General features: G+C 34.2%; 5 protein-coding genes across 10 annotated transcripts in view; all 5 read left to right on the forward strand.

Moving 5' to 3' along the window:
- Window positions 1–9200, forward strand: part of sowah (ankyrin repeat domain family member sosondowah) — a 35782-nt gene extending 26582 nt beyond the window's left edge. For 2 of the 3 annotated variants that reach the window (XM_090158036.1, XM_090158035.1), the window contains exons 8-12: window positions 1576–1648; window positions 3839–3946; window positions 7724–7914; window positions 7977–8071; window positions 8682–9200. In XM_090158036.1, coding sequence (XP_090014162.1) covers window positions 1576–1648; window positions 3839–3946; window positions 7724–7914; window positions 7977–8071; window positions 8682–8748 — 534 coding nt within the window. In that variant the 3' untranslated portion in view covers window positions 8749–9200. Of the gene's footprint in view, window positions 1–1575; window positions 1649–3838; window positions 5458–7723; window positions 7915–7976; window positions 8072–8681 lie in introns of those variants that run through there. The other variant, XR_016473701.1, reaches the window with a different exon arrangement.
- A 173-nt stretch (window positions 9201–9373) lies between these two features.
- On the forward strand, window positions 9374–11556 carry LOC149926506 (pseudouridylate synthase RPUSD2-like). The gene is made up of 10 exons (XM_090158200.1): window positions 9374–9670; window positions 9740–9830; window positions 9888–10009; window positions 10069–10169; window positions 10231–10397; window positions 10467–10608; window positions 10677–10813; window positions 10872–11017; window positions 11078–11350; window positions 11440–11556. Exons 1-10 carry the CDS (start codon window positions 9389–9391, stop codon window positions 11503–11505), a joined length of 1527 nt encoding a protein of 508 aa, XP_090014326.1. The 5' UTR covers window positions 9374–9388; the 3' UTR covers window positions 11506–11556.
- Window positions 11557–11748: 192 nt separating this feature from the next.
- Window positions 11749–18046, forward strand: Ge-1 (Enhancer of mRNA-decapping protein 4 homolog Ge-1). Of its 4 annotated transcripts, none has more exons than XM_090158554.1 (25): window positions 11749–11887; window positions 12135–12269; window positions 12336–12435; window positions 12501–12606; window positions 12671–12857; window positions 12930–13095; window positions 13154–13258; window positions 13321–13439; window positions 13510–13593; window positions 14354–14543; window positions 14611–14782; window positions 14844–14934; window positions 14994–15088; window positions 15152–15313; window positions 15376–15717; window positions 15765–15948; window positions 16028–16123; window positions 16187–16404; window positions 16476–16631; window positions 16699–16814; window positions 16876–17041; window positions 17103–17256; window positions 17320–17545; window positions 17607–17770; window positions 17839–18046. In XM_090158554.1, the coding sequence occupies exons 1-25, from the start codon at window positions 11868–11870 to the stop codon at window positions 18023–18025; spliced, it is 3741 nt and encodes a 1246-aa protein (XP_090014680.1). In that variant the 5' UTR covers window positions 11749–11867; the 3' UTR covers window positions 18026–18046. The 4 variants fall into 4 exon arrangements, with proteins under 4 accessions (XP_090014680.1, XP_090014681.1, XP_090014678.1 ...); XM_090158555.1 differs by having other exon boundaries at window positions 11752–11887; window positions 12107–12269; XM_090158552.1 differs by lacking the exon at window positions 11749–11887 and having other exon boundaries at window positions 12036–12269.
- A 936-nt stretch (window positions 18047–18982) lies between these two features.
- Rack1 (Receptor of activated protein kinase C 1) lies at window positions 18983–20743 on the forward strand. Its single transcript, XM_090158037.1, has 7 exons — window positions 18983–19204; window positions 19288–19459; window positions 19533–19680; window positions 19744–19839; window positions 20003–20113; window positions 20177–20317; window positions 20484–20743. Exons 1-7 carry the CDS (start codon window positions 19096–19098, stop codon window positions 20658–20660), a joined length of 954 nt encoding a protein of 317 aa, XP_090014163.1. The 5' UTR covers window positions 18983–19095; the 3' UTR covers window positions 20661–20743.
- Window positions 20744–21202: 459 nt separating this feature from the next.
- On the forward strand, window positions 21203–23669 carry mts (protein phosphatase 2 catalytic subunit mts). Its single transcript, XM_090158436.1, has 6 exons — window positions 21203–21454; window positions 21782–21991; window positions 22055–22228; window positions 22291–22542; window positions 22604–22722; window positions 22788–23669. The coding sequence occupies exons 1-6, from the start codon at window positions 21353–21355 to the stop codon at window positions 22858–22860; spliced, it is 930 nt and encodes a 309-aa protein (XP_090014562.1). The 5' UTR covers window positions 21203–21352; the 3' UTR covers window positions 22861–23669.
- The last annotated feature ends 95 nt before the right edge of the window (window positions 23670–23764 follow it).

The raw sequence follows: 23764 nt of genomic DNA on the forward strand, positions 1-23764 counted from the left end.
CATCTTTAAAAACCAATCTGAAAAGAAATCCGTGTGATTTAACGTTAAAAACATATTTGTTCATTTTGGCACTGCAATTGAGCTTGCAAGGAGCCTGAGCATTTGAATTCGTCTGCTTGTTTATTTTCGAGCGTCAAAGCATTTTTTAAATTTTAAAACCTTGGTTTTACTTCGTTTTTTGTAACTTTTAAAACCTTGGTTTTACTTCGTTTTTTGTAACTTTTAAAACCTTGGTTTTACTTCGTTTTTTGTAACTTTTAAAACCTTGGTTTTACTTCGTTTTTTGTAACTTTTAAAACCTTGGTTTTACTTCGTTTTTTTTGGCACTTTTAAAACCTTAGTTTTACTTTGTTTTTTGCCACTTTTAAAACCTTGGTTTTATTTTGTTTTTTTTGCCACTTTTAAAACTTGGTTTTACTTTGGTTTTTTTTGGCACTTTTAAAACATTATTTTTACTTTGTTTTTTGCCACTTTTAAAACCTTGGTTTTACTTTGGTTTTTTTTGGCACTTTTAAAACATTATGTTTACTTGTTTTTTTTTTGCCACTTTTAAAACATTATTTTTACTTTGTTTTTTTGCCACTTTTAAAACCTTGGTTTTACTTGGTTTTTTCTTACTTTTAAAACCTTGGTTTTACTTGGTTTTTTCTTACTTTTAAAATCTTGGTTTTACTTCGTTTTTTGTCACTTTCAGTAATTTTTAAAAAAATTGTTAGTCATTTAAATCACTAAATTTTTCTGTGTGACTCAGCAACAACCCTGAAATTAAATAAGCAAGTTTCTCTAAAACTGACGCGACCAACATATTCTCTATTAACCTTAATACAGTCTTTATTTAACATATTACAATCATTTATATTACTTTTTTCCCCTTTTTTTTTGCTCGATATCCTCGTTCGTATGGAATATCAAGGGTGTAAGTTATATTTTTTGTATATTCCACAAATTATCCTTAATTTTTAATAAAAATAACGTTTTTCCCCTGGTGGGTAACTTCTCCCTGAACACCCGTTTGGCCTATTTTATATCCCCCCCCCCCCCCTCACAAGAGTTTTAAAAAAATGCAATTTTTTTATATTACAGCACGCGCAGCGACATAAATTCATCTTTCAATATTTCCCCGTCCTTTTTTCCCCGCTGATAGGTGGCGACTATTAAGCATCCATAAGTAGCACACGCTGTGTTACAAGATTTACCTCTCAATGTTTTATATATATAATGTACTGTTGGGGGAGAGCGATTTTTCAATATTCTCCAAATACGTTACAATATATATATATTTTTCTGTCCTGTTTAAAATGATATTTTTTTCGGGGTTCTTCTCACCCAATGGACGTTAGTGAAACTGATCCATTATTTTTTGACATTTTCCTATACTCCCAAAGTAGGACTGTTTTTTATTCCCCATTTTTTGGGCTGTACGGGATGGACACGGTTGTAGTTGTATTTCTACGATTTTGTAGGGGGCCGTTATATGCCCCCCCCTAGTCATAAAAAATATGATTCACGTTTATATAGATTTTAATAATGTCAGAAGTAAATGACAAATTTTGTTTTTTTTGTTCTTGTTCGAAGGGTTATACGCCGTTACATTTAGCCGCCATGTTCAAACAGGAACATATCATGGAGTTACTGGTTAACACTTATGGTACGTTGAACTTTTCGTAAAATATTTTGATTCGTAATTTGCTACATGTAGCATCTCAGTCCTGCGTTAACTATAAATTATATAGTTAACCTTTTGTAAATTTAATTGGCTATTTATGAACCCTTTCTTGTAAATTTAATTTGCTATTTATGAACCTTTTCTTGTAAATTTAATTTGCTATTTATGAACCTTTTCTTGTAAATTTAATTTGCTATTTATGAACCTTTTCTTGTCAATTTAATTTGCTTTTTATGAACCTTTAATTGTAAATTTAATTTGCTTTTTATGAACCCTTCTTGTTAATATAATTTGTTATTTATTAATAATCTTTTAAATTTCATGAATATAAATTAATTTGCTATTTATTAACTTTTTCTTTTAAATTAAATATAATTATTGACCGAAAACTATCAAGTAATCGTCATAAACCATTTGCACTTCTAAATATTTCGATTTTTAATGCTGAAATTTGCCTTACAATATCCGGTATTTGGGAATTTTAGTCCAATATAATAAAATGTTGTGTCCTTTAAATTGAAAAATATTATCCTATTTTTCCTAAAAAGGTATTTTAATTTTTGGGTGGCCTTCCAACCGATTCTCAGATAACAGTTTCCTTACCTAAACTGATAAAATACTTCTGATAATTCAGATATTATCAGATCAGTTGATAAGGGTCAAAATACAAAAACAAATGGTTTTAACTCGAAAAAAATTTGAACGGATCAGTTCAAATCGGTTACTTAGGATCATGAATTTGATACCATTTGAGATTAGATTGCTAGGAATATAATAGATGAACCTGATCTTAAAACCAGGACCTTAATAACCCGGAATTTAGAATCTCGAAATTATTTTCGTGTTAATTGGTTTTTTAGGCTAATTTGGAGATTTTTTAACTATTTTTCGCCCCGATTTTGGGATTTTCAGTTTATTTCAAGGTTTCTAAAATCATAACTGGCTAGGCTAATACCCAAGGCACCACCTTTGACGCTAGCAATTAAATACATTTATGTCCGGGTTACAACGCGTAGGAGGGTGGTGGAAAGTCCTTCATGCCTACACTCACTATTACCGTTAACCTTAATAAGTTTTTATGGTAAGGGGAAACTGAAGAATTGGGTGAAAAACCCTTTAAACCAGTGGGGAGGAAAAATTGCAAACTCAATGCGGAAGGAGTTAAAGTTTTCACCCAATAGGTGGTTTCTATTCGCCTGTCCTCGGACTAAAAGTGTACTCTTACCCTAAAACTTTTATTCGCCTGTCTTGGGGATTATAATTTCTTCGTCCCATAAACTATTCCCTTGTTCCGGAATATCAGGACTACTCTTTTAACTCCTTCTGAAAAGGAGGTTAAAGAGAGTAAATAGGATTTGGTCGTCAGCTAGCCAGAATTATCTGCTAAAAACGCCACAAACAGCCATTTTGGAAAAACGTTTTTACTCCGACTCAAACTATTCGCCACCACAGAATCGTAGTAAGATGACGTAACAGCGTTACTCTTCTTACCCTATTCCGAAGACCCGGAACAAGCGAAAAGAAACCACTTACATGGTGACCACAGTTCCTATATTTCTTATTTTTTCCTATAATGTAACGTCCTTCCTTTTTTCTCCTATAATTACATTAAATTCCCTATAATAGACTATCAAGAATTGATCTATTTATATATATATCTATATATATATATGTGTGTATTTTACCGTTAGAAGTCTTTAAAACGTACTAGTTTTTAAAGATGCTTATTTCCAACACTAATCGGCGACTGTTTTCGACTATTTCTTTCAGTTATTATTTTTTTTTTATGTTATACCCCTTTAAACAATTTTGACAACCTTTTCTGTTATTGTATATATAATTTTATCCTATTTTTCCTTTTTTTTATCCTATAGGTAGCTAACACTCCGTAGCTTTGGCTTTGGCCGCCATGTTGGGTAGAATTTTTTTTTCAATAGGAAAAAGCATGGGTGACGTCGTGAGACGTAGAACTGTTAGCTCCCTATATTTTCTTATATTTAACTGATAAGTTTCCTATAATTCTTTTAAAGGATTTTAAAATATTACGTGGTCACCCGGCACCTAGTGCCACAAGTTAGGATCGAACCCGGCTCCTCTAGCGTACCCCTTGAAATAAGCTATAGCCTTCATTTCGAGAAGGATATTAGTATTAACGTATCCCGTCTTTCTTAGGCGCCGACCCGAGCATCCGAGACTACAGCGGCAAACGTCCCGACCAATACCTGCCGACGACGCCGTATTCGCGGAACTTCGCCAAGCTGTCGACGGGAGCCGAAGAACGTAAGCACGGGCCGGTCAACGCGCCGGCCGCTCTCCGTCATTCCAACGGCGGCGCCGCGTCGCCCCATCACGGCCCCTCGAACGCCGCTTCTCGGCACGGCGGCCCGCGTCTCGGAGGAGAGGCCTCTCACCCTGACGGGCCCCTGTCCTTAGATTCGGCGGCGTCGGCCCAATCGATCCCCGCTGAACCGCAACCGATGAAACGCAACAATTTCATCCGGAATTCGTTGCATCGCTCCTTTCTGCGGGCCACGCGTCCGAGCGTTCGACGCAAATTGAAATACAAATCTGGCGCACCTTGAAATTTCGCTTTCACGGGATTTATTATAGGCATTGCTTTTGGATCTAGTCTGTACGGAAGTTAGATTGCGGTGATAGTCGCTGGTCGGCCCAAATTTTAGCTAAACCGGGGAATACTCTTAAAACATATTTTACAAGCCTGGCTATAAACAAGGCAGTGGCGTAACCAGGGATACGCGCTACCCCCCCCCCCTCCAAAATAAATGTTATTTTGTACAATTTTTTATTTTATTTTTCCCCAAATTATGTGTCCCCCCCCCCCCCCCCGGTAGGAAAATCCTGGCTACGTCACTAAAACCAGGTCATATTAATGATAAAAATTGGATTTAATGTACTACAAAATACATTTTTGAATCCATAATTTGGGCATTGTAGGCTATTCTGTCCTTGGGTTGACTTTCCTATTATTTTCTTTATTATGACTTTCTTTATTACAGGGTATTTTTGCATTGTGTAGGAATGCATGATGTTGTTTTGTTTCTGGTTAATTTGCCCGTAAAGCAAAAGTGATAGACCTTTAGGGCATTGGTTTTTTTCCCAAATATTTCCACCCTAAAATCATGTGTACTTATTTACTCTAAATATACTAAATTTAAATAATTTCATTACGACAATTAGCTTTAGGTCTGGGCTTTAACTTGTCAGGCCGAAATAATAATATTTTAAAAAAAAAATATATATATACGCGAAAATCAGTATTAGACATAAATTATGTTAAATGGAGCTATTTTTGGTATAAAAATAAAAGTTATAATTTTTCAGTAAGCTTAGTTTTACGTTTGTTCTTAATGCGAACGAAACCTAGTAAACGCTATTTTTTATTTCAATTCGAGTTAATAGGTCTTTTTATAAAATAACCTTGGCCATCTTGTTGAAATGTTGCCTCCCCGTTTCAGCTGTGGATCCGTTTTCTCTCCCACTAAAGAGTTTATGAACTCATTCTCAGGTATTGGCTGAACTATTCCAGGGCAACATTTCAACAAGTTAGGCAAGCGTAAAGACATTTTATAAAATCAACTATTCGTTTTGATTTACATTGCTTGTAATGTCACGTAAGTCTAGTGAAATGTTTACAATAGGTGTACAAATTGGTGGCAAAATTGGCGTTTACTAGGTTTTTCCATGAGACAGTCCAACTGTTAGCTTTGGTATTTCGCGTCACTTAGGAGCACTTCCGTTGGATCCGTAACATCCGTTCGATACGATCTTAGGTAAGAAATAATATAGTACGCAGTCTAAAACAAGTGTTGTATATGGCTGTCTTTTATTTAATGTCACGCCGTTTTTTGTAACGCACCTTTTGCGCTTGGTTATTCTTACAATTTCTTGGCCATAAAAATCGTTGTTTCTAAAGGTCTTTCATTTTTTGTTCCTTTTTCGTTGGGCTTTTATGATTGTTTCGTGTGTTCTTTGCTCTTTACTCGTTACGGAAATAATTTATTTATAACAAGAATCTATTTATTTTTGCTTAGCATAAGTAACGTAATAACAATAAGTATGACACTTATTGTTTCAATGCTAATTTCAATCTCAGAGGACCTATAAAATACTATATTTTCCAAAATGTCCTATAACATCCTATATTTTTAGCAAAATCCCCAAAAATCCTATAATTTTGATACTTTGCCAATTTCAAATACCCGACACTCCGTGAAATTGCAAAATTTAGCTATATGAAAAGTTCCTATACCAAGTAATTCTAGTCTATACTTTTGTTATTGTTAACATGGTTAGCTACTAGTATATTTTTGTTTTAATGATAAATAGTTTCTATTTAAGTGAAAATCAAAGGTTTATTTCACTAAATATAATTTTGTTTTTAAATGCATAATGTTAGTACATGAAATAGCATGTATAGTCCTATAAAATCCTATAATTTAAAAAAAAAAAGTCTTATAAAATCCTATAATTAAAAAAAAATAGTCTATAAAGTCCAATATTTTTAGAAATAGAGTAGTAGATTTGGGCTATGGCCCTCATTTTGAGGGCAGTTTTTTTTATCTATAGGAAAAAGCATGGGTGACGCCAACATACGTCACTGCGGAAGGGTCACAGGGGTTCCGAGAATTCGCAGCGCGGCCATCTTTGTTTGTGTCAAGAGTCTTTTAAGATATGTAAAAAAAAGAGTTGGGGTTCCGCCAGAATTTGGTGGATAATTTAGGGTTCCATAGCAAAAAAAAAAAATTGGGAACCGCTGCTCTATATAATCCTATTTTGTATATAAAAAAAACTGACTTGTGAGTACATTTCGATTTAGCTAGCAACCCAGACAATTAGAACTCAACCCGTCAAAAGTCGTGCATTTTCTTGTGTACAATTTTCATTGGTTAGCCGCTTTAGCGCCTGCTGCCGTCGGAAGAGGAAAATTCGGAAATTGCCTTCCCCCTTTCCGTAAAACGCTCAGCGTAAAGGCTCGTCCAATTAAATTTGTACACAACACTGGGTTAGCGTGCTTAAAGGCTAGCTGCGTTCTCCTTGTGTTTGTTACTCCTAGGTTGTAGGCATATTTAGACCCTAGAAGGCTCTGTGTTGAGAACTAAAACTAGATTGTGCAACAGCTCTGAAAATCAGTTCGGTGATAATATTTCCTAATTGACATACTTATTTATATTATGTTACTTATGACTATAGTAATCATCTCTTTGTAGAAATAAATAATTTATTGTTTATAGTGACTTAGAATGACTACGTTGAGACGATTTTTAACGCTAAGCTCCTCCCCGTAACCGCCAATCAAACAGCCTCGGTATCTCATTGGTTCCTTAAACAACACATCTTCTGACGCGTTCAAACCGACGCCAGTGACGTGTTTCCGGGTTAATATTAGACCATAACGCCCACGCATCGTCTCAACATAGTAATTATCCCCCCTAAGTATAAATATTAGTTGATTTTATAAAGTGTTCTTGCCCAACTTGTTAAAATGTTGCTCTTACGTCACAAGATGCAGCTTTATTAGTATATTATTCGCACGGGCGATTTGCACGCGCGCTAGAAAAAAGCTATAATCGGGTTACCACGGTACCTGGAATTCCTGAAAAAGTCAATGAATTTTAAAAATAGTCTAAAAATAGGGGAAATGTCAGGGAATTTAATTTTGGTTGCAAATAAGGAAATGTTACTGAAATATAGGTTATAATATATAAAATCTTGGCACAAAATAAGTCAGGGAAAATCTCCGGAGATGGTCAGGGTAAACCTGGAAAAGTCAGGGAATTTGATTTTGAAAAAACCGTGGCAACCCTGTATATTCCTCTGGTGACTGTAGCACGCGCTCGTAGACTTGTCAAAGTAAGAGACTGTGACGTAAGAGCCACATTTAAACAATAAGGCTACGTTACATTATAATAAAAAAAACTATTACACTCTTAATAAATAAATAAATAAATAAATTATGACGTCACGAGCAAAGATCTTCCTAAATTGGTCTTCGATTTAATGCTGATTACGTTGCTTCGCGTGTGTTTTTCGATATAGCTGCCAAACAAAGTTGGTATTCCCAACCAAGTCCGTTCGTACGTATCGGCTCCTTGAACTCGAAGGTTCGCAAAACAGCGGCGTCAGTCTTAGGAACGAGCAATGGAGCCAGTGGTTCCTCCTCCTCAAAAAAAAGTCTGAGCAGTATCAAAAGTTGGGGGTCCGCCGAGAGCCTCACGTCAGAGTTTCAGGTATCTGCTTTCTTAAGACGCTTATCAGTAGAGCGACCCTACAATGTTATTCGTATACGCAGCCTGTGACCATGCCACCGCCGAGATTCTTGCCAAAGAAAAAGAAAATGAAGAAAAGTTCCGCGGATAGCATCACTAGCATATCCAGCACTTGCAGGTAAACCAGGATCTTTTTATGGAGAGGTCAGGGAGAGGTCAGCCTCTGCGTACGCGCCTATCTCTACCGTATAATGAATAGGCGCGGACTAGGCAATCTACCAGTTTCAATAACATTACCGCCATCTATCGGTTTCAAAAGTTTAGCACTGAATAAAAGGCAGCTCCTTTTTAAAATTAGTCCATCCTGGCCAATTGTGATAAAATAATAGCGCGTGTCAAAACTATTGAAGTTGGCTGTACTTGTGGTACCTTTACATTATTGAAACTTCAATAAAACATCTTCTGTTGTGCAAACAGTGTTATCAAAGTTGGCCATGGTCTTATCTATAGTTGGTTACCATGGTAACTATGGAGCTAATTTTCTTCTGAGTTCCGACAGGAAGTGGGTAAACGCTATTGACTACGAGCGTGGCAGTGAATTCGAATCTAGGGTACGACTACGAGGTAACGAGGTTTATATTATCTTTGTTGAAACTGATTTAACGATATGCTAAGAAAATTGAGAGTGCCCTGACCTCGCCATTTAAAACCCTCCTAGAACTAAGACGAATTATATTATAGTATATTTTCTCATCTTTCCTTGTTTGGTTCCACCGTGTTTGCAACAGTGACAATGTCTTCAAAACCAGATCGGAAAATTCGGATTCTGACAGTGGGCCTTCATCCTTTTATTGAAAGTTTTTATATAAATTTCGTAAACATTCGATGAATTATTATTTTAGAGCTTTTTGTTATAAAATTTTTAGTTTTATATTTCAATGGAGGGTAATTTTCTCATCTTATTTTCTTTGCATTCCAATATATGGGACAGTTGGTATCTTTAATTATACCCGGTGATTGTTACAGTGTGATATTTTGAAGGATTTGGATGGCAGCTTGCTAAGAAAGCTTATTTACTTAAACGGGTGAAATATCAAGTAGATCTGTTCTATGTTATTTATATTTAATTAGCACTTTGGTTTCTTTTAATCCCTTTTCCAACATATCATTCCTGGGTGGTACTGGGAACTTGGATGGTATTGGGACCTTTTATGGTTTTTAAAATGTTTTAGCAGGGTTTTATTCTAAATACATCGAATATTTACTAAACTTAATTATTGAAACGAAACTTTTAATTAAGTTTCAATGTATTTTATGTACATTTATACAAAATAAAAATGATTTTATCCGTATAAAGTTCTTATTACTTTTCATTTTGAAAATCGCCTATTTAGAAAAATATGAATTATCGCGCCAAAAGAGAAATCGACTGCTCGTGTACTTTGTCGTCTGCTAACTATTTAAAAAAGAAACACGGAGTCGTGCTCCGAGTTCTATGTTTTCCGACAAGTTGAATATTTTAATTTTTTTCAGATATAGAAACTATTTTAGTGTAAATTTTTTTACCCGTTCGGTGAAAGTTAAAATTATTTCCAAAATGAAAGAAACGGACGAAGAAAATGTAGATGAATTAAAATCCGAAAAGATATCAACTTGCGATGTCCAAGGCTTAGAAGACGACGGATCATCAAAAGCGGATGGAGGTCTGCATTTAGCCTCGCATTCAACAATCCCTCATACATCTAAAAGGAAACTTGAAGAACCCGATTTAAACTTAGTCCGTTTGCCTTAATATTAAACTTAATTCCCATAAGTTAGTCAATTTTATTACATGTATTATTATCAGGCTAAGTTTTCAAGAAATAAAAGATCAAAACCATTCAGACCGGGCTTCGGAGAAGACAAATTTGACGAAACTGATTATTACTTTGAAAATGGTAATATAATTGTGTTCTTTAAAGCAGATAAAATTTTAATTTTGGTGTTTATTTAAGGTCTGAGAAAAGTATATCCTTATATGTATACATATACAACTTTTTGTAAAGGACGATGGGTAGGGAAACCTCTGATCAAAGTTTTTTCTGAAGAATTCAGGGCTCACGCTAAAGAGGAGTATGTAAGTTTTAAAATGTGCAATGACTGAGTTAAATTTTTATAACTCTTTTACAACTTCAGGAAGCTTGTGTCCAATCTGGTCAGTTGACAGTGAATAACAAATCAGTTCAACTGGACTACGTTTTAAAAGATTGTGATTTAATTGCAAATAGCGTTCACAGGTATTTGCTTATAAAAATATTTTTGAACGGTATAATTATACCTTTGAGCTTTAATTATTAGGCATGAAATACCAGTTTTGGCGGCCTCAATAAAGATATTACACCAATCGAAAGAGCTTTTAGTAATTGATAAACCACCATCGATCCCCGTCCATCCTTGTGGTAGATATCGAAATAACACAATAGTGTTTATTTTGGGTAAAGAATGTGGTTTGAAGGATTTACATGGTAATATTTTATCCCCTTAAAGTAAATATAATATAAAGCATTATATTTCCTGATATTTTTTCCCTGAAGTTTTGCATAGGTTAGACCGACTTACATCAGGTGTATTAATGTTTGGATTAGATAAAGAAAGAACTCGCAAAATTGAAGAACAAATTAGAGATCGCGAAGTTTCCAAAGAATATTTGTGCAGAGTTGAAGGAAAATTTCCCGAGTAAATATTTAACTTCAAACTTTATTTATTAAAAATGTTATTAACTTTAATTTCTATTGCAACTTAAGTGAACTTGTTGAATGTCAAGAACCCATGAACAGTATATCGTTTAAAATTGGAGTTTGCATGGTTGATCCAGCTGGGAAACCTTGTAAAACTCAATTTGAAAAGCAGAGTTATAATGGAAAAAGCAGTGTTGTGCTATGTAAGAATATTTTAGGTAGCAATTTGATTCATTTAACGTTACTAACAGGGTGTATTAGGTAGACCAGAAACGGGTAGAATGCACCAAATCCGAGTTCATTTGCAATATCTCGGTTATCCTATCGTAAATGACCCAATTTATAATCACCCAGCATTTGGACCTCTCAAAGGAAAAGGGGGTGATTTTGGAAAAACCAAAGAGAAGGTTATTTCTTATTTCTATTTAAACCCTGATTATATGAGTGATTAATAATTTTAATTGTAGCTTGTTGAGGAGTTAATGGCAGCTCACACTGCTGAAAGTTGGCTGGGATCAAATGAAGTGATTTCGGATTCCTTTGAAAATGATGATTATCAGGTTGCGTTGAAATCATTGAAACATTATACAGATGGAGAGGATTTCAAAGTTTTATTGGAAAAATATGCCTTAAAGAAGGAAAAGCTAGTCGAGGTTAAAAATTGCACAGATTGTAAATTGAAATATAGAGATCCTAGAGCCAGTGATCTTGTTATGTTTTTACACGCTTGGAAATACAAGGTACAAAATTTCTGTAATGTTAAATTATTTTCCACAGAATTTAAAGGAAAAAAGTATTAAAACAATCTATTAATTTTATGTATTATCAGGGTGAAGGATTTAATTTTGAAAGCTCCATTCCGGTTTGGGCAAAAGAAGATTGGACCTTTTCATAAATATGTAAAAATTATGTAACAAATTTTAAATAAAATTTTGTTATATTAATATATCACAGCCTGCATTTTTAAGTTGTTGCGCTAAAATATTAACGATAGATGTCACTTTCGTTGTTTAACTGAAACCACGGCCAACTTTGATTTCTCGCGCTACAGCGCGTGATCAAAGTTGGCCGTGCTGAAACCAAAACTAATCGAAATTTTGTGTAATGACGTCATTGGCGATCGAAAATGGCCGTTTTCTAGTGAGAATCTGAAACTTGCAACTCAAATTTATTTAGTTTTTGAATAGGAAATTTCATTTTACGTACATTTATTTGTGCCGAAGTTGAATAGTTTGTATGTTTTAAGCAAGCAAATGAATGCATAATATCATAATTTGGTAAGAACCGTTTAAATTCGATTTTAAATTTCGAGGCAGAGAATTACGCGTTAGCCGAGGCTTAAGTTTAGTTCCTGTATAAACGCAGGGAGGACTGGGATTGGTTGTTTTTGTTTTTTGTTATTTAGTTTTTAGTTCCTATTGTTTCGAATACCATTGTAGTTGATAGTTGTATGGATTATGCTGGAAGGTTCCTTAATCAATTAAGGACAATTGCAGAATACTTAAGACCATTATTTCACTCAAGCCAAATATTTCAAAAGCCAACTGAGTTTGCTTTACCTATTAAGGATACAATGGCATCTGATAGCAATATAGGTATTGGATGTGCTTCTGACAAAGGTGACTACTCTTCACCGCAAATAGAAGGTTACCAAGAAATGTAAGTTTAAGCAAAAGTGCTTTGGAACTCGTTTTATGAAGAATAAGAGTAATATATTTTTTTCAGAAAACTAACAGGTGATGACGAAAATAACGCTCATTTAGTTAGCTCTAAAAATGTTACCATTATCACCCCACCATATAATCGGTGTTCGTCAAGCAATAGAGTAATATTAAAAAAAAATTTATAGCGTTTAATTGAGTTAAGTTAATATAAAATATAATATTTAAGGTTAAAATCAATAATATTGTTGATTATACTTGGGAACCTAAATATCAATTTGGTCATCTCGTAGCATCAACTATTAAAGGGAATTACTTTGCCTATTCATTACTTGGTAGGTTAACGTATTCAGTTTAATAAATGTAAGATGTCATATGTAATAATATCGCATGATTTAGCTCAAAGAGTCGGTGGAGTTGTTCGTGTCATGAAATACAAGACAGAACAAAGAATATTGATAAAAGATTTTAAAGGTCACTTGAGAGATTTAGCCTTTGCATACACCCAAGAGGTTATTTTGGCGTGCATTGATGAATATGGTAACCTTGAAGTTCACGAAATAGAAGATGATGGAAAACAACTGAGGTTTTTATTTACATTTCTCCCATTTTTCAATTAATATTTCAGTTTATATTTTAATATATTTTGAAACTTTAGGAATATTATCCTGCTAAGATTAGACTACGACAATGACTTATTATCCCCCTCCAGTTTTCATTTGTTGTTTTGGTGCCCTTTCATACCAGATGACCCCAATGACATTGTTGTATACAAAAATGATGAACCCAATTCCACTTTGTTAGCCGTAACTCATAACAATGAAGTATGTAATGCAATAAGTATGTGTTTTCATGTAATTTTACATCATAATTTTATTGTAGGTTGAAGTTATAAATGTCAGGAATTTGTCAAACAAATATGGCCCTAACCCGATTTCAACCAAACAACTTCCGTACAACCAAAAAATTTTGATTAGAAATCCAAAAGTAAAATGATCTTTTTGAACTGTTATGTTGTTTGCTATTATGTATTTTTATTATTTCCTTAGGAAGTTACGGTTGCCACATTTTCTCCTGATGGAACTGCATTAGCTACTAGTAGCTTGGAAGGAGATGTTAATTTCTACGAAATGAAAGAGGCAGCTTTTGAAAAGGATGAAGTGCCTAGGTTGGTTTTTTTTCATTGGATTAATTAACTCTTCTCCCCTTGATAATAGCGTTACGACTTTCTTCCACAGTTGTATCCACGAATGGAAGCCTCATGATGGAAAACCAATATCTGCTCTGTTCTTTTTAGATAATCACAAGTACCATCAACCAGAGTATGCAAGTTTACTAAAATTAAAATATTTATAATAAATTTGTAATATCATAACTAGGGGTGTGCGAGTCCTGTTTTTTAGGTTTCTTGGAAAACTGGACTCGCGAGTCTTCAAGTCCAATTTTGCAATGCTCATTCCAGTCCATAAGAAATGGATTTTAACTCTTTCGAAGCCAATAGTTCTTTTTATAAAATAACCTTGGCCATCTTGTTGAAATGTTGCCTCCCCGCTTCAGCTGTGGATCCGTTTTCTCTCCCACTAAGGAGTTTATGAACTCATTCTTAGGCATTGGCTGAACTATTCCAGGGCAACATTTCAACAAGTTGAGCAAGCGTAAAGACATTGAGTCCTATTCGAACCCCTTGATTTTATCCGAATCATTTAAAATCAGAAAAAAATATTTAACTAATTATTAATTATGTATTTAACTAATTATTAAATTTATATGACTAATTTGAAAATTTCTAATTGGTATTGAAAAATTACAAACATTCTCGAAAACTAAATTTTATTATCACTTTCATCAGGGATTTATCGCTACTGAATATAAATTATTTGCGGAATATTTGGAAAATAATAGATCCGCCGGGAAATAATAGACTCGCTGGGTTTTTTCATTTTATTTAAAAACTGGAGTCCACTTAGTGTTTTTTAAGCCTTGGAAAAGGACCCAGGTACCCAATAGAGTCCTAGAAAAACGAGTATTCGCGATTTTTGAGTACTCTCACATCTATAATCATAACTTAATATATTTTTCCAGGGAACAGTTTTGGAAGTTTGCCTTAACTGGGGCTGATTATAATCAAGAAATTAAGCTGTGGAGTTGCGAAACTTGGGATTGTCTTCAAACAATTCGTTTTACAGGGCCAATTGAAATGAGACTTTTTCAGTTGAAGGCTGAGCTTGATGCTACTGGAGGATATCTTTTACTTTCAGATCTATTTAATAAGGTTTGCATTCTTTTTTAATTTTTCTCACTTCTGTTTTTACACTGTGTTTTCATTTTCCGCAAAATAGTCAATTTATGTACTTCAAATATACCAAAATAACGCTGATTGTGTGGTCAATGTCTGTTCCATTGCGGAGTTTCCCATGACTCATTCCATTTTAAGTATAGCTCCTGTGGAAGCTATTAAATGTCGCATTAAAATCACTGACGAGATTGAACCCAGTAAAAAGAATGATAATGGTAATTTCAACGTATACCATTCATACTTTACATTGGTTAAATAAATGTTGAAATTTTATAGATCAAAATGGCGAAGAAGACGACGAGGATGATTCCGCCAAAGAATTATCAGTAAAAGGCATCGCTATACGATGTTTTTGGATTAGTACAAAGTAATGTTACTGTAAAATTAATTCTCGAATCAGGAAGCTAAATTTTTCTCTCTCCCCAGATCTCTTCAAGAAAGTCGAATTACTTACCAGCCTCCTGTTATTTTGCCTTATCAATCGGAGGATACTTTAAGTCTGCTATCTCAAGACTCAGTTGGTATGTTATGATTCTACACTCTTACGTTCTGTTAGTTAATTTACAATCAACGTTTTGGTTTAGCTTATTGCGATCCCCTGTCCGAGTTGAATGTGGACTTACAAGATGAGCCTTTGGTCAGACCAGAAAATGATACGATCCTTAAACTGCAAAACAGAGTTCCCAGTTTGTCTGATCGCGAAGATTTACTTTTAACTCCCAATGATTTTGTTTCACCTTCTCATGGTAAAACTTATTAGGTTTGATAGATTTTAAAAGGATTTTAATTTTAACCACATGTTTTCCAGGTTTAGGTCATTCTCCGGGTTTGTCGAAGTTTTCAAATCCAAATTCTTCTCTTACACCATCATCAGTGCCCTTACCACCAATTTCCCCGACTGAAGAACATAATCTCAACTCCAGCGTGTCTTCGTTGAACAATAGTAGTTCAAATTTGAATAAGAGACTCTCTCAAAGTTTTGGGAAAGAAGGTTTGTGTCTCAAATCTGAAGATTTGTTGGCTGAAGATGAGGAAGAAGAGCCTATTGCCACCTCAGAACCTTTGATTGGCCGGAAATTATCTCAACGCAGCTCGGGCAGCTCACCAAGTCAAGAAGTGGCTGATATTATGGGGCCTGTCAAACCAAATAGTAAGTAAAGGTTTAACACAATTCTAACGTAAATTATAAATTTTTAGCAGTTGTTTCAGATTTGGTAAACATTCAGTCTCAAACCAATGGGGTTTTGGCTACAATAGAGAATTCGAAACCAAGTTTGGTTATTAAAATGCCAAATGAAAATGATCTTATAAAAGATTTCGTTTCTTGGCCACAAGCTCCTGATCTTAGCAAAGAGTACAAACTTATTAGTCAAACTACGGAGTAAGTTCATTTTAAAATCTTTAGTTAAAATTAATTTTGTTAAAATAAAGCTGTCTTTTGTATTTGGATGTTTTTACAGGAAACCATCTTTCACAAATCAAACTTTGTTAGGAGCTGATAATAGTATACTTAATGATAACAGACCCTACCAAGATATTGAACCAAAACTCACAAAGTATGTTGAAAAGTGCGGAATTACGATACTTTAGTGTTGATTAACTAATATATACTATTTCAGGATTGAACAGGCTTTACAGACCCTAATTAAAGAAATGAATGGGCTTACCAATATCAGACAACAACAAGCTCTGGAAATTCAGTCGCTACAACAGCAGCTCAACAAATCCCAAGACCAGACTCGCTACTTTCAAAATTTGAATCACAGACTTGACAATCTTGAAGGGGCCTTATCAAATCATATACAGAAAGCTCTTTCCGATCAGTCAAGAAGCGATTGTATCCTTCTAATTAAATCTCTAATAGCTATGGCTCTACAAATACGTTAATTCCTTACATGATAATGTTAGACAATAATGTGGAAAATTTAATGTCACGCAGAGAGGATTTGGATAGGCAATGGATGGAAAAACATTTCATTCAAGCTTCAAACAATGCAAACTCAGCTGTTGCGAATAAACTTGACAAAGCTGTCAAGAATGAAATCAAGACTGCAGTTTTACCGGGTAATTAATTTATTATGAGATTTCCAATTTATCATATTTATTTACTCAAGATGGACTTTAATTTTAGTTATATCAAAATCAATGGATGGATTTAAAGAATTGCTACATCAAGACCTTATTCAAAGACTTAGTGTTTCTGAAAATTCCATCAAAGAGAATATGAGTAAATTGTTCAAAAATAAGGTAAAGTTATTTAGCAAATTTTTATTTCATTGCTTATTTTAATTGAGATTTCCTTTTACAGGCGTTTATCGACAGTATAACGCAAAATGTTCAAATTACCGTACAATCTCAAATTCCAACCCTTTTTAGAGAGGTCTTGCATAGTCATTTGATGCCAGCTTTTGAGAAAATTGGTCAGAACCTTTTTATGGAACTAAACGAGACATTCAAACAAGGAACCAAAGACTGTATAGTTTTAATTTATTCTTTATTGTTATCCTTAAAATAAATTAAATATAATTATCATAGATTTGCAACAAACTGAACGGTATATTGAAAGGTATAACGAGCAAGCATTCAATTCGCTTAACCATCAACTTCAAGGACATTCAACGCAGTTGAATAAAACTAAAGATTTGACTATTCAAACTGTTCATCATGAAATTGCAAGTTCTACTTCATCGTAAGTTTTTATTCGTGTATACATCTTATATTAGCAACTTACGAATGGTAAAATTTGGATCAGAATGATGGAATCGTTGCTTCTGAGGATTCGACCAGCAATTGCGGAAGAAGTTAGATTGGCTCTGAAAGAACATTTCCCATGTATTCCTCAATCTATATCAGCTGACAATGGAGGATTTCTCTCCAGAACTATGACTCCCATTCCTAATGCCCTCGATCATCAGAAGAAACAGCAACTTATCCTACAGTATTTAAGAAGTGGACATTACAATTCCGCTTTTCAAGAGGTAATTCTTCAATATTTATTCTAATTTACCACCAGCTAATCTTTTTTCAAATTGAAAATAGGCTCTTAACGCTGTTGATCTAGACCTAGTAATGTTTGTGTGCGAAAATGTGTCCCCCACCAAAGTATTCGGGCAAGCTCCATGTCCGCTGAAACAACCAGTTATTCTTTCTTTAGTACATCAACTAGGTACTAATCTACATGACAAGATTGACTTAAAAATTAGGTAATATATTCTAAAAATTAATGCAAATTCAATTTATTATCAATGTTTTTAATTTAAAATGTTTGTAGCTATCTCGAAGAAGCCTTGATGACTTTAGAGCCAACTGATCCTTTGACGCACAACCATTTACCCACTGTCATTGGGAAGTTACGTAACAGTTTAAGTACTTTTGTGCAGTTAAACCCAACTACTAGCCATTTGAGCAAAATTAAGATGATCATTATGGCAACCAACTCACTAGTTAACAATAGTTAGCTTTACAATTTGCTTTAAAAATGAACTTTTTATTTTGACCATAAAATTGTCATTTAATTAAAGTCCTTTTAAATGGATCATAGGCATTGTATGACACAATTTAAAGGTTTTAAAACGATGTCTCATGAAGATTAAGTAAATTTCATTGCAAGTTGTTAAGAATTCTTGCAAGAACTTCATTTTAAAGATGGGCCAGAAGGTAATTCTTGCAAGAAAGTCAACTTAACGCCATTGTGTAGGGAATATAGTACTTCTAGAGCCACAATTTATATCAGTACGGCTGTGGCTGGGGTCTTGAAGTACACTTTCTTGAAATCATGTAGGAACCGAAACAGTTATCATTAGTCGGTGGCGTCACCTATCATTCAAAGACTGTCATAGGCACCAAATAAATATCTTTCTTATTTTGAAAAAAAAAAAATTAAATGTCGGCTTATATTCGTTCCACGCTAGTAAGCGCCACTGGCTCAAATTATTCTCACCCCTAACTTGCGCTAGATGACGCCACCGACTAAATGATGACTTTTGGTTCATACATGATTTCAAGAAAGGGCCCCCAGCCATCAAATACAACTTGTGGCTCTTAGAGTACTATATTCTCAACTCATTGCTAAACGCTCGTCATTTTTCCATTTTTTACTTCTTTTGTGAAAAAAGTTCATTTCATCACTATCATTGTTTTAGAGAAATCATCTGTGATAGTGAAAGATTTTAATATTGTCCATTTCTGTTTAGTTCTTAAAATTGATATGTAGCGTTGTCTTCCTTAAATAAAAAACCTTGTTATAATAAAAATTCGTTTTTTTTTATAAAATTTTTGAATGATTTTCCTTAAAAAGAAACTGACGTATTGACTCGTCATCGGTTACCATGGTTACTACTATCTGATTTCACAATTTCTGGCAGCTCGGTTTTTCCGGAAGAGAAGTTCGAGAACCACAGACTAAGGAAGCTGGCTAATGTTTTTGGTCCCTTAAGTTGGGTAGTTCTTTTTCTTTTACGGTGGGAGATTTAGCGGGTTTCGATACCTCGTATTAAATCCAATTTAATCCGTTGTATTTTAATTAAATATGACGGAACAACTGCAACTCCGAGGAACTTTAAAAGGCCATAATGGCTGGGTTACCCAAATTGCTACAAATCCGAAGTTTCCCGATATGATTTTGTCTTCATCCAGAGGTGAGTGCTTTCACGCAATCCGAGGCTTAACTTAAGTGTTCAACGTGGACTAATGGAAATATTCGGCATATTTGTTCATTAAGACAAAACATTAGTCGTATGGAAGTTGACTAAAGATGAAACGAACTACGGAATTCCTCAAAGAAGGTTGAAGGGGCATGGTCATTTTGTAACAGATGTTGTTATGTCTTCGGATGGGCAATATGCCCTATCTTGCTCTTGGGATAAAACCCTTAGATTGTGGGATCTCAATGTGTATGTATTTTTTACTTATTATACTTGCTTATAGTACTGTTTTTCAAGTCTCTAACTTCTGGCTATTTTGCAGAGGAAGATTTACCCGTAGATTTGAAGAACATGAGAAAGATGTTTTGAGTGTAGCGTTCTCAGCTGATAATCGTCAGATTGTTTCTGGATCTAGGGATAAAGCTATCAAGTTGTGGAACACTTTAGCTCAATGCAAATACACGATTAAGGTTTGTACCTTCTTATATGCGCATTATTTTTTAATCTAAAAAATTCCTTATTTATCTATTTAGGAAGAGGGTCATAGTGACTGGGTTTCTTGCGTTAGGTTTTCACCCAATAACAGCAACCCCATTATTGTATCATGTGGATGGGACAAGTATGTTAAGGTAAATGCTTTTGTTTTAAATGTTCATGAAGCCTACTATTAACAATGATTACAATTTTACACCATTTACTGATAGTATTTGAAGAAATACCTGCAATTATGAGACCTAAACACTCCTTAACTAGAGTTTGAGCAATTGCATCCATTAAAAAATTTTCATTTAGGTCTGGAATCTGACTAATTGTAAGTTGAAGACCAACCATATAGGACACACTGGATATTTAAACACTGTGACAGTTTCCCCTGATGGTTCTCTATGCGCCTCAGGTGGAAAGGTATGTTATGGGTGTCTTAATATTTTATATTTTTATTAAATATATTTATTATTTTAATTGTAGGACTGTAAAGCAATGCTTTGGGACTTGAATGATGGAAAACATTTGTACACTTTGGATCACACCGACATGATTAATGCTCTTTGCTTCAGTCCAAATAGGTATTGGCTTTGCGTAGCCACTGGGCCCAGCATCAAGATTTGGGTAAAATTGCGTTTTACTTATCTAATTATAAAGATTATTCTTATCTTATGATTAGAAATTTGCCTCTGAGCTAATTAATTTTAATGCATTTTGCATATTCCCCTGAATGAAATTTCTTTATTCTAATTTCTTATTAATCATACAACCTACATTTTTTATTTTTAAGGATTTGGAAGGTAAACATATGGTTGATGAACTACGTCCTGAAGTGATTTCTTCTAATGCTAAAGCTGAACCACCTCAGTGTATTTCAATGGCATGGTCTTCGGATGGCCAAACACTGTTTGCCGGATACACTGATAATAGTATTCGCGTATGGCAAGTTTCTGGAACAACGCGTTGATGATAAACTGGTATAAAAAATATGGAAAAAAAATAAGTAACCTATTTGTAAGGATGGATATGAAAATTAAAAGGTTGCGATAATTTTTGGCTAATTTTTGTAAATACATATATTTAAGTTTCTTGTGAAATCTAATTTTACGCGAAAAAGGCATTTTATGTAAATTTTCTGAAGTCCATGAACTGACCCATGGGGTTAGCTATTACGTCATCTTTTTCGACCAATAAGAGCTAAGATTTGTGATAAAGAATGATATGCAGTGCTGCCAGTTATGTGATTTCCCATATGTTTTCAATTGGTCGGGTCATATTAATAGAGAAGTGATTTTGACCTATGGCCTTTGTTTTGTTTCTGAGAACAAGAACCTTGGAGATTTTTTATGAAATTAAAAAATATTTTTTCCCCGAACGTTAAGTAAATAAAGTGTGTTCGAGGCCTATATTACGAAGTATTTTTACAAACCTTAGTGTTCAAGGTTATTGTTTTGGGTTACTTAGAGGAATACTTTGGGCTATATTTTAGAAAGATATCTGGCAACTCCGCGCGTACCCCGGCGGTCGCGGTCATTTTTCTCTCCATTTTGCAGTAAGCCTAGACGCACTTGAGCGGTCTCTGAATCACTCGATATTTTTGATGTGTTTTAATTTCGTGTTTAATTCGAGTTATAACGTTTAACTTCGTAAATATTTGAAATGGACGACATAAGCGCAATCAAAGAATTAAATGCATGGATTGAGCAATTGAATGAATGCAAACAATTAACCGAATCCCAAGTCAAAACTCTTTGCGAAAAAGTAAGCTTCGGCCTTAAGCCTAACTCTAATATTAGGCCTAAATTAGTAACAGAAATTCCTTTAATCACGTTACAAGCGTTCTTATGAGTTAGTGCAACTTGGTTATATGCATATTCTTAATTAAATAGGGTTATAATTAACTTACGTTTTAAAATATTTTAAAATGTTTTTTTACCAAGGCTTAAGTTGTTATACTTCATAACGGAGTTACGGAGGGAGGGGAAGGGGGGTTGAAAAGCCTACACCTAAAAATCGAGCATTAGTGGGTTTTTAGGAAACCCTGTTTCTTTGAGATTTGTAATTGACACATTGAAATGTATCATTCAGGCAAAGGAAATCTTAGCAAAAGAGTCTAATGTACAAGAAGTCAAATGTCCTGTAACAGTATGTGGGGATGTTCATGGGCAATTTCACGATTTAATGGAACTCTTCCGAATTGGTGGAAAATCCCCGGACACTAACTACCTTTTTATGGGTGACTATGTCGATCGTGGTTACTATTCAGTAGAAACAGTAACGTTACTGGTTGCATTAAAAGTACGATAATTTTCTCTATAATATACAACCCTTAACTTCTATAAGAACAATATTTGTTTTAAGGTTCGTTATCGTGAGAGGATAACTATACTTAGAGGAAATCACGAGAGTCGTCAAATCACACAAGTTTATGGTTTTTACGATGAATGTCTTCGGAAGTATGGAAATGCCAATGTTTGGAAATATTTCACAGAATTATTCGATTATTTACCATTAACAGCACTTGTTGATGGACAGGTTAGATTTTATTTTCTATAAATTTTTATGGTTTTTTTTATTTTCAAACTTTTTTTCTCCAGATATTTTGTTTGCATGGAGGTTTATCTCCTTCAATTGACACTTTGGACCACATCAGAGCTTTGGATAGACTTCAGGAAGTGCCTCATGAAGGCCCAATGTGTGACCTGTTATGGTCAGATCCTGATGATCGTGGTGGATGGGGAATATCGCCTAGGGGTGCTGGATACACTTTTGGCCAAGATATTTCCGAAACCTTCAATCATAGTAACGGTCTTACTTTGGTTGCTAGAGCACATCAGCTTGTCATGGAGGTAAACATAGCAATTCTGAATTACCTTACTTAAAACTAATTTAAATTTGTTTACTCTCTAGGGTTATAATTGGTGTCACGATCGTAACGTAGTAACAATATTTAGCGCTCCAAATTATTGCTACCGTTGTGGAAACCAAGCTGCGATTATGGAGCTGGATGATGCTCTGAAGTATTCATTGTAAGTTTCAAATTTACAAACTAAACCTTAAGTATTTTTTTCTAAGAAAGAACTCTTATTTCCAGCCTACAATTTGATCCCGCTCCCAGAAGAGGAGAACCGCATGTAACTCGTAGAACACCCGACTATTTCCTTTAAAAAACTTCAATGCCTTTTTCGTATTTATGGTTAATAGAAATTCCTTCCGCTGTTGCTGCCAGCCATATTGTTTTGTTGGTTAGGTACGCCTAACTTTTATACATCCAATTATTTGTTTAGAGAAAAAGACTATCTTAAAAAAAAAATTATTATCATTTGTATTAACAATATATTCCATTAGATTGTTCACTAATGTCCTAATTCAAGCTTAAAATCACCAAAAAAGGAATCCCCTATTACAATTTTAAAGAATAAAAATAAACCATTGGACTCTGAGAGTTGCTACTGCTAACTTAAATTCCCATTCCTGGCGTGAAATTATGAAACACTTTGCTTGATTATGAATTAAAGGAAAAAAATAATTTTCAGCAGCTAGTTACAATTCATTTTTCAGGACACAATCTGGTCATAGTTACGAAGCTTTATCCGTCTTTTAAGAGAGACGGGCATGGACAACTGCTTCCTTTTTGGTTTAAACTTAAGATGTAGTTCAACCAATTTCTTGTGCGGGATAAGAAGCCCCCTTTTTTTAAGTGTAGCAGTGTAAGTGTAATTGGGAATGAGTGAATACCATAAATAGTTAATAATTTCAAAAATTTTAAAAAAGCCCTATTTTGAAAAATTAAATTGATTTTTGGAAATAGACTTTTCTGGGGGATTTTAAGGTTCCCCGTTTAATTTTAAAACATGGTATTAGGAAATTTTCTTTAACAACTGAATAGTGTAAAGTAATAACTTCTGAAAACATTGTATTGTTACATTTTAGGTAAAATTAAACACATTATCAATTTTAAGTTGTGACCAACAAATGGTTTCATATTTTATTTGTCTTGTGTAGGTTTTTAAGTAAACCTATTTTTATAAACATAAGCTATTCATTGGCCTTGACGATGGTGTCAGGTGA

This window comes from Leiobunum rupestre, chromosome 9 (genome assembly GCF_980474605.1).
Source record: "Leiobunum rupestre chromosome 9, qqLeiRupe1.1.hap1, whole genome shotgun sequence".
NCBI classification, from domain to species: domain Eukaryota; kingdom Metazoa; phylum Arthropoda; class Arachnida; order Opiliones; family Sclerosomatidae; genus Leiobunum; species Leiobunum rupestre.

What these genes read in the sequence shown, in the direction of transcription:
- LOC149926506 (XM_090158200.1), top strand. Translation starts at nt 9,389, where the DNA reads ATGTTTTCCGACAAGTTGAATATTTTAATTTTTTTCAGATATAGAAAC. An exon ending in CTCACGCTAAAGAGGAGTAT is followed by an intron (nt 10,010 to 10,068) that starts GTAAGTTTTAAA and finishes TTACAACTTCAG; the next exon opens with GAAGCTTGTGTCCAATCTGG. An exon ending in AAAAAGCAGTGTTGTGCTAT is followed by an intron (nt 10,814 to 10,871) that starts GTAAGAATATTT and finishes AGGGTGTATTAG; the next exon opens with GTAGACCAGAAACGGGTAGA.
- Ge-1 (XM_090158552.1), top strand. Translation starts at nt 12,061, where the DNA reads ATGGATTATGCTGGAAGGTTCCTTAATCAATTAAGGACAATTGCAGAA. An exon ending in TTTTGTTTCACCTTCTCATG is followed by an intron (nt 15,314 to 15,375) that starts GTAAAACTTATT and finishes CATGTTTTCCAG; the next exon opens with GTTTAGGTCATTCTCCGGGT. An exon ending in ATTGAACCAAAACTCACAAA is followed by an intron (nt 16,124 to 16,186) that starts GTATGTTGAAAA and finishes ATACTATTTCAG; the next exon opens with GATTGAACAGGCTTTACAGA.
- Rack1 (XM_090158037.1), top strand. Translation starts at nt 19,096, where the DNA reads ATGACGGAACAACTGCAACTCCGAGGAACTTTAAAAGGCCATAATGGC. An exon ending in GATTTTGTCTTCATCCAGAG is followed by an intron (nt 19,205 to 19,287) that starts GTGAGTGCTTTC and finishes TTGTTCATTAAG; the next exon opens with ACAAAACATTAGTCGTATGG. An exon ending in GGCCCAGCATCAAGATTTGG is followed by an intron (nt 20,318 to 20,483) that starts GTAAAATTGCGT and finishes TTTATTTTTAAG; the next exon opens with GATTTGGAAGGTAAACATAT.
- mts (XM_090158436.1), top strand. Translation starts at nt 21,353, where the DNA reads ATGGACGACATAAGCGCAATCAAAGAATTAAATGCATGGATTGAGCAA. An exon ending in CACATCAGCTTGTCATGGAG is followed by an intron (nt 22,543 to 22,603) that starts GTAAACATAGCA and finishes TTTACTCTCTAG; the next exon opens with GGTTATAATTGGTGTCACGA. An exon ending in GATGCTCTGAAGTATTCATT is followed by an intron (nt 22,723 to 22,787) that starts GTAAGTTTCAAA and finishes TCTTATTTCCAG; the next exon opens with CCTACAATTTGATCCCGCTC.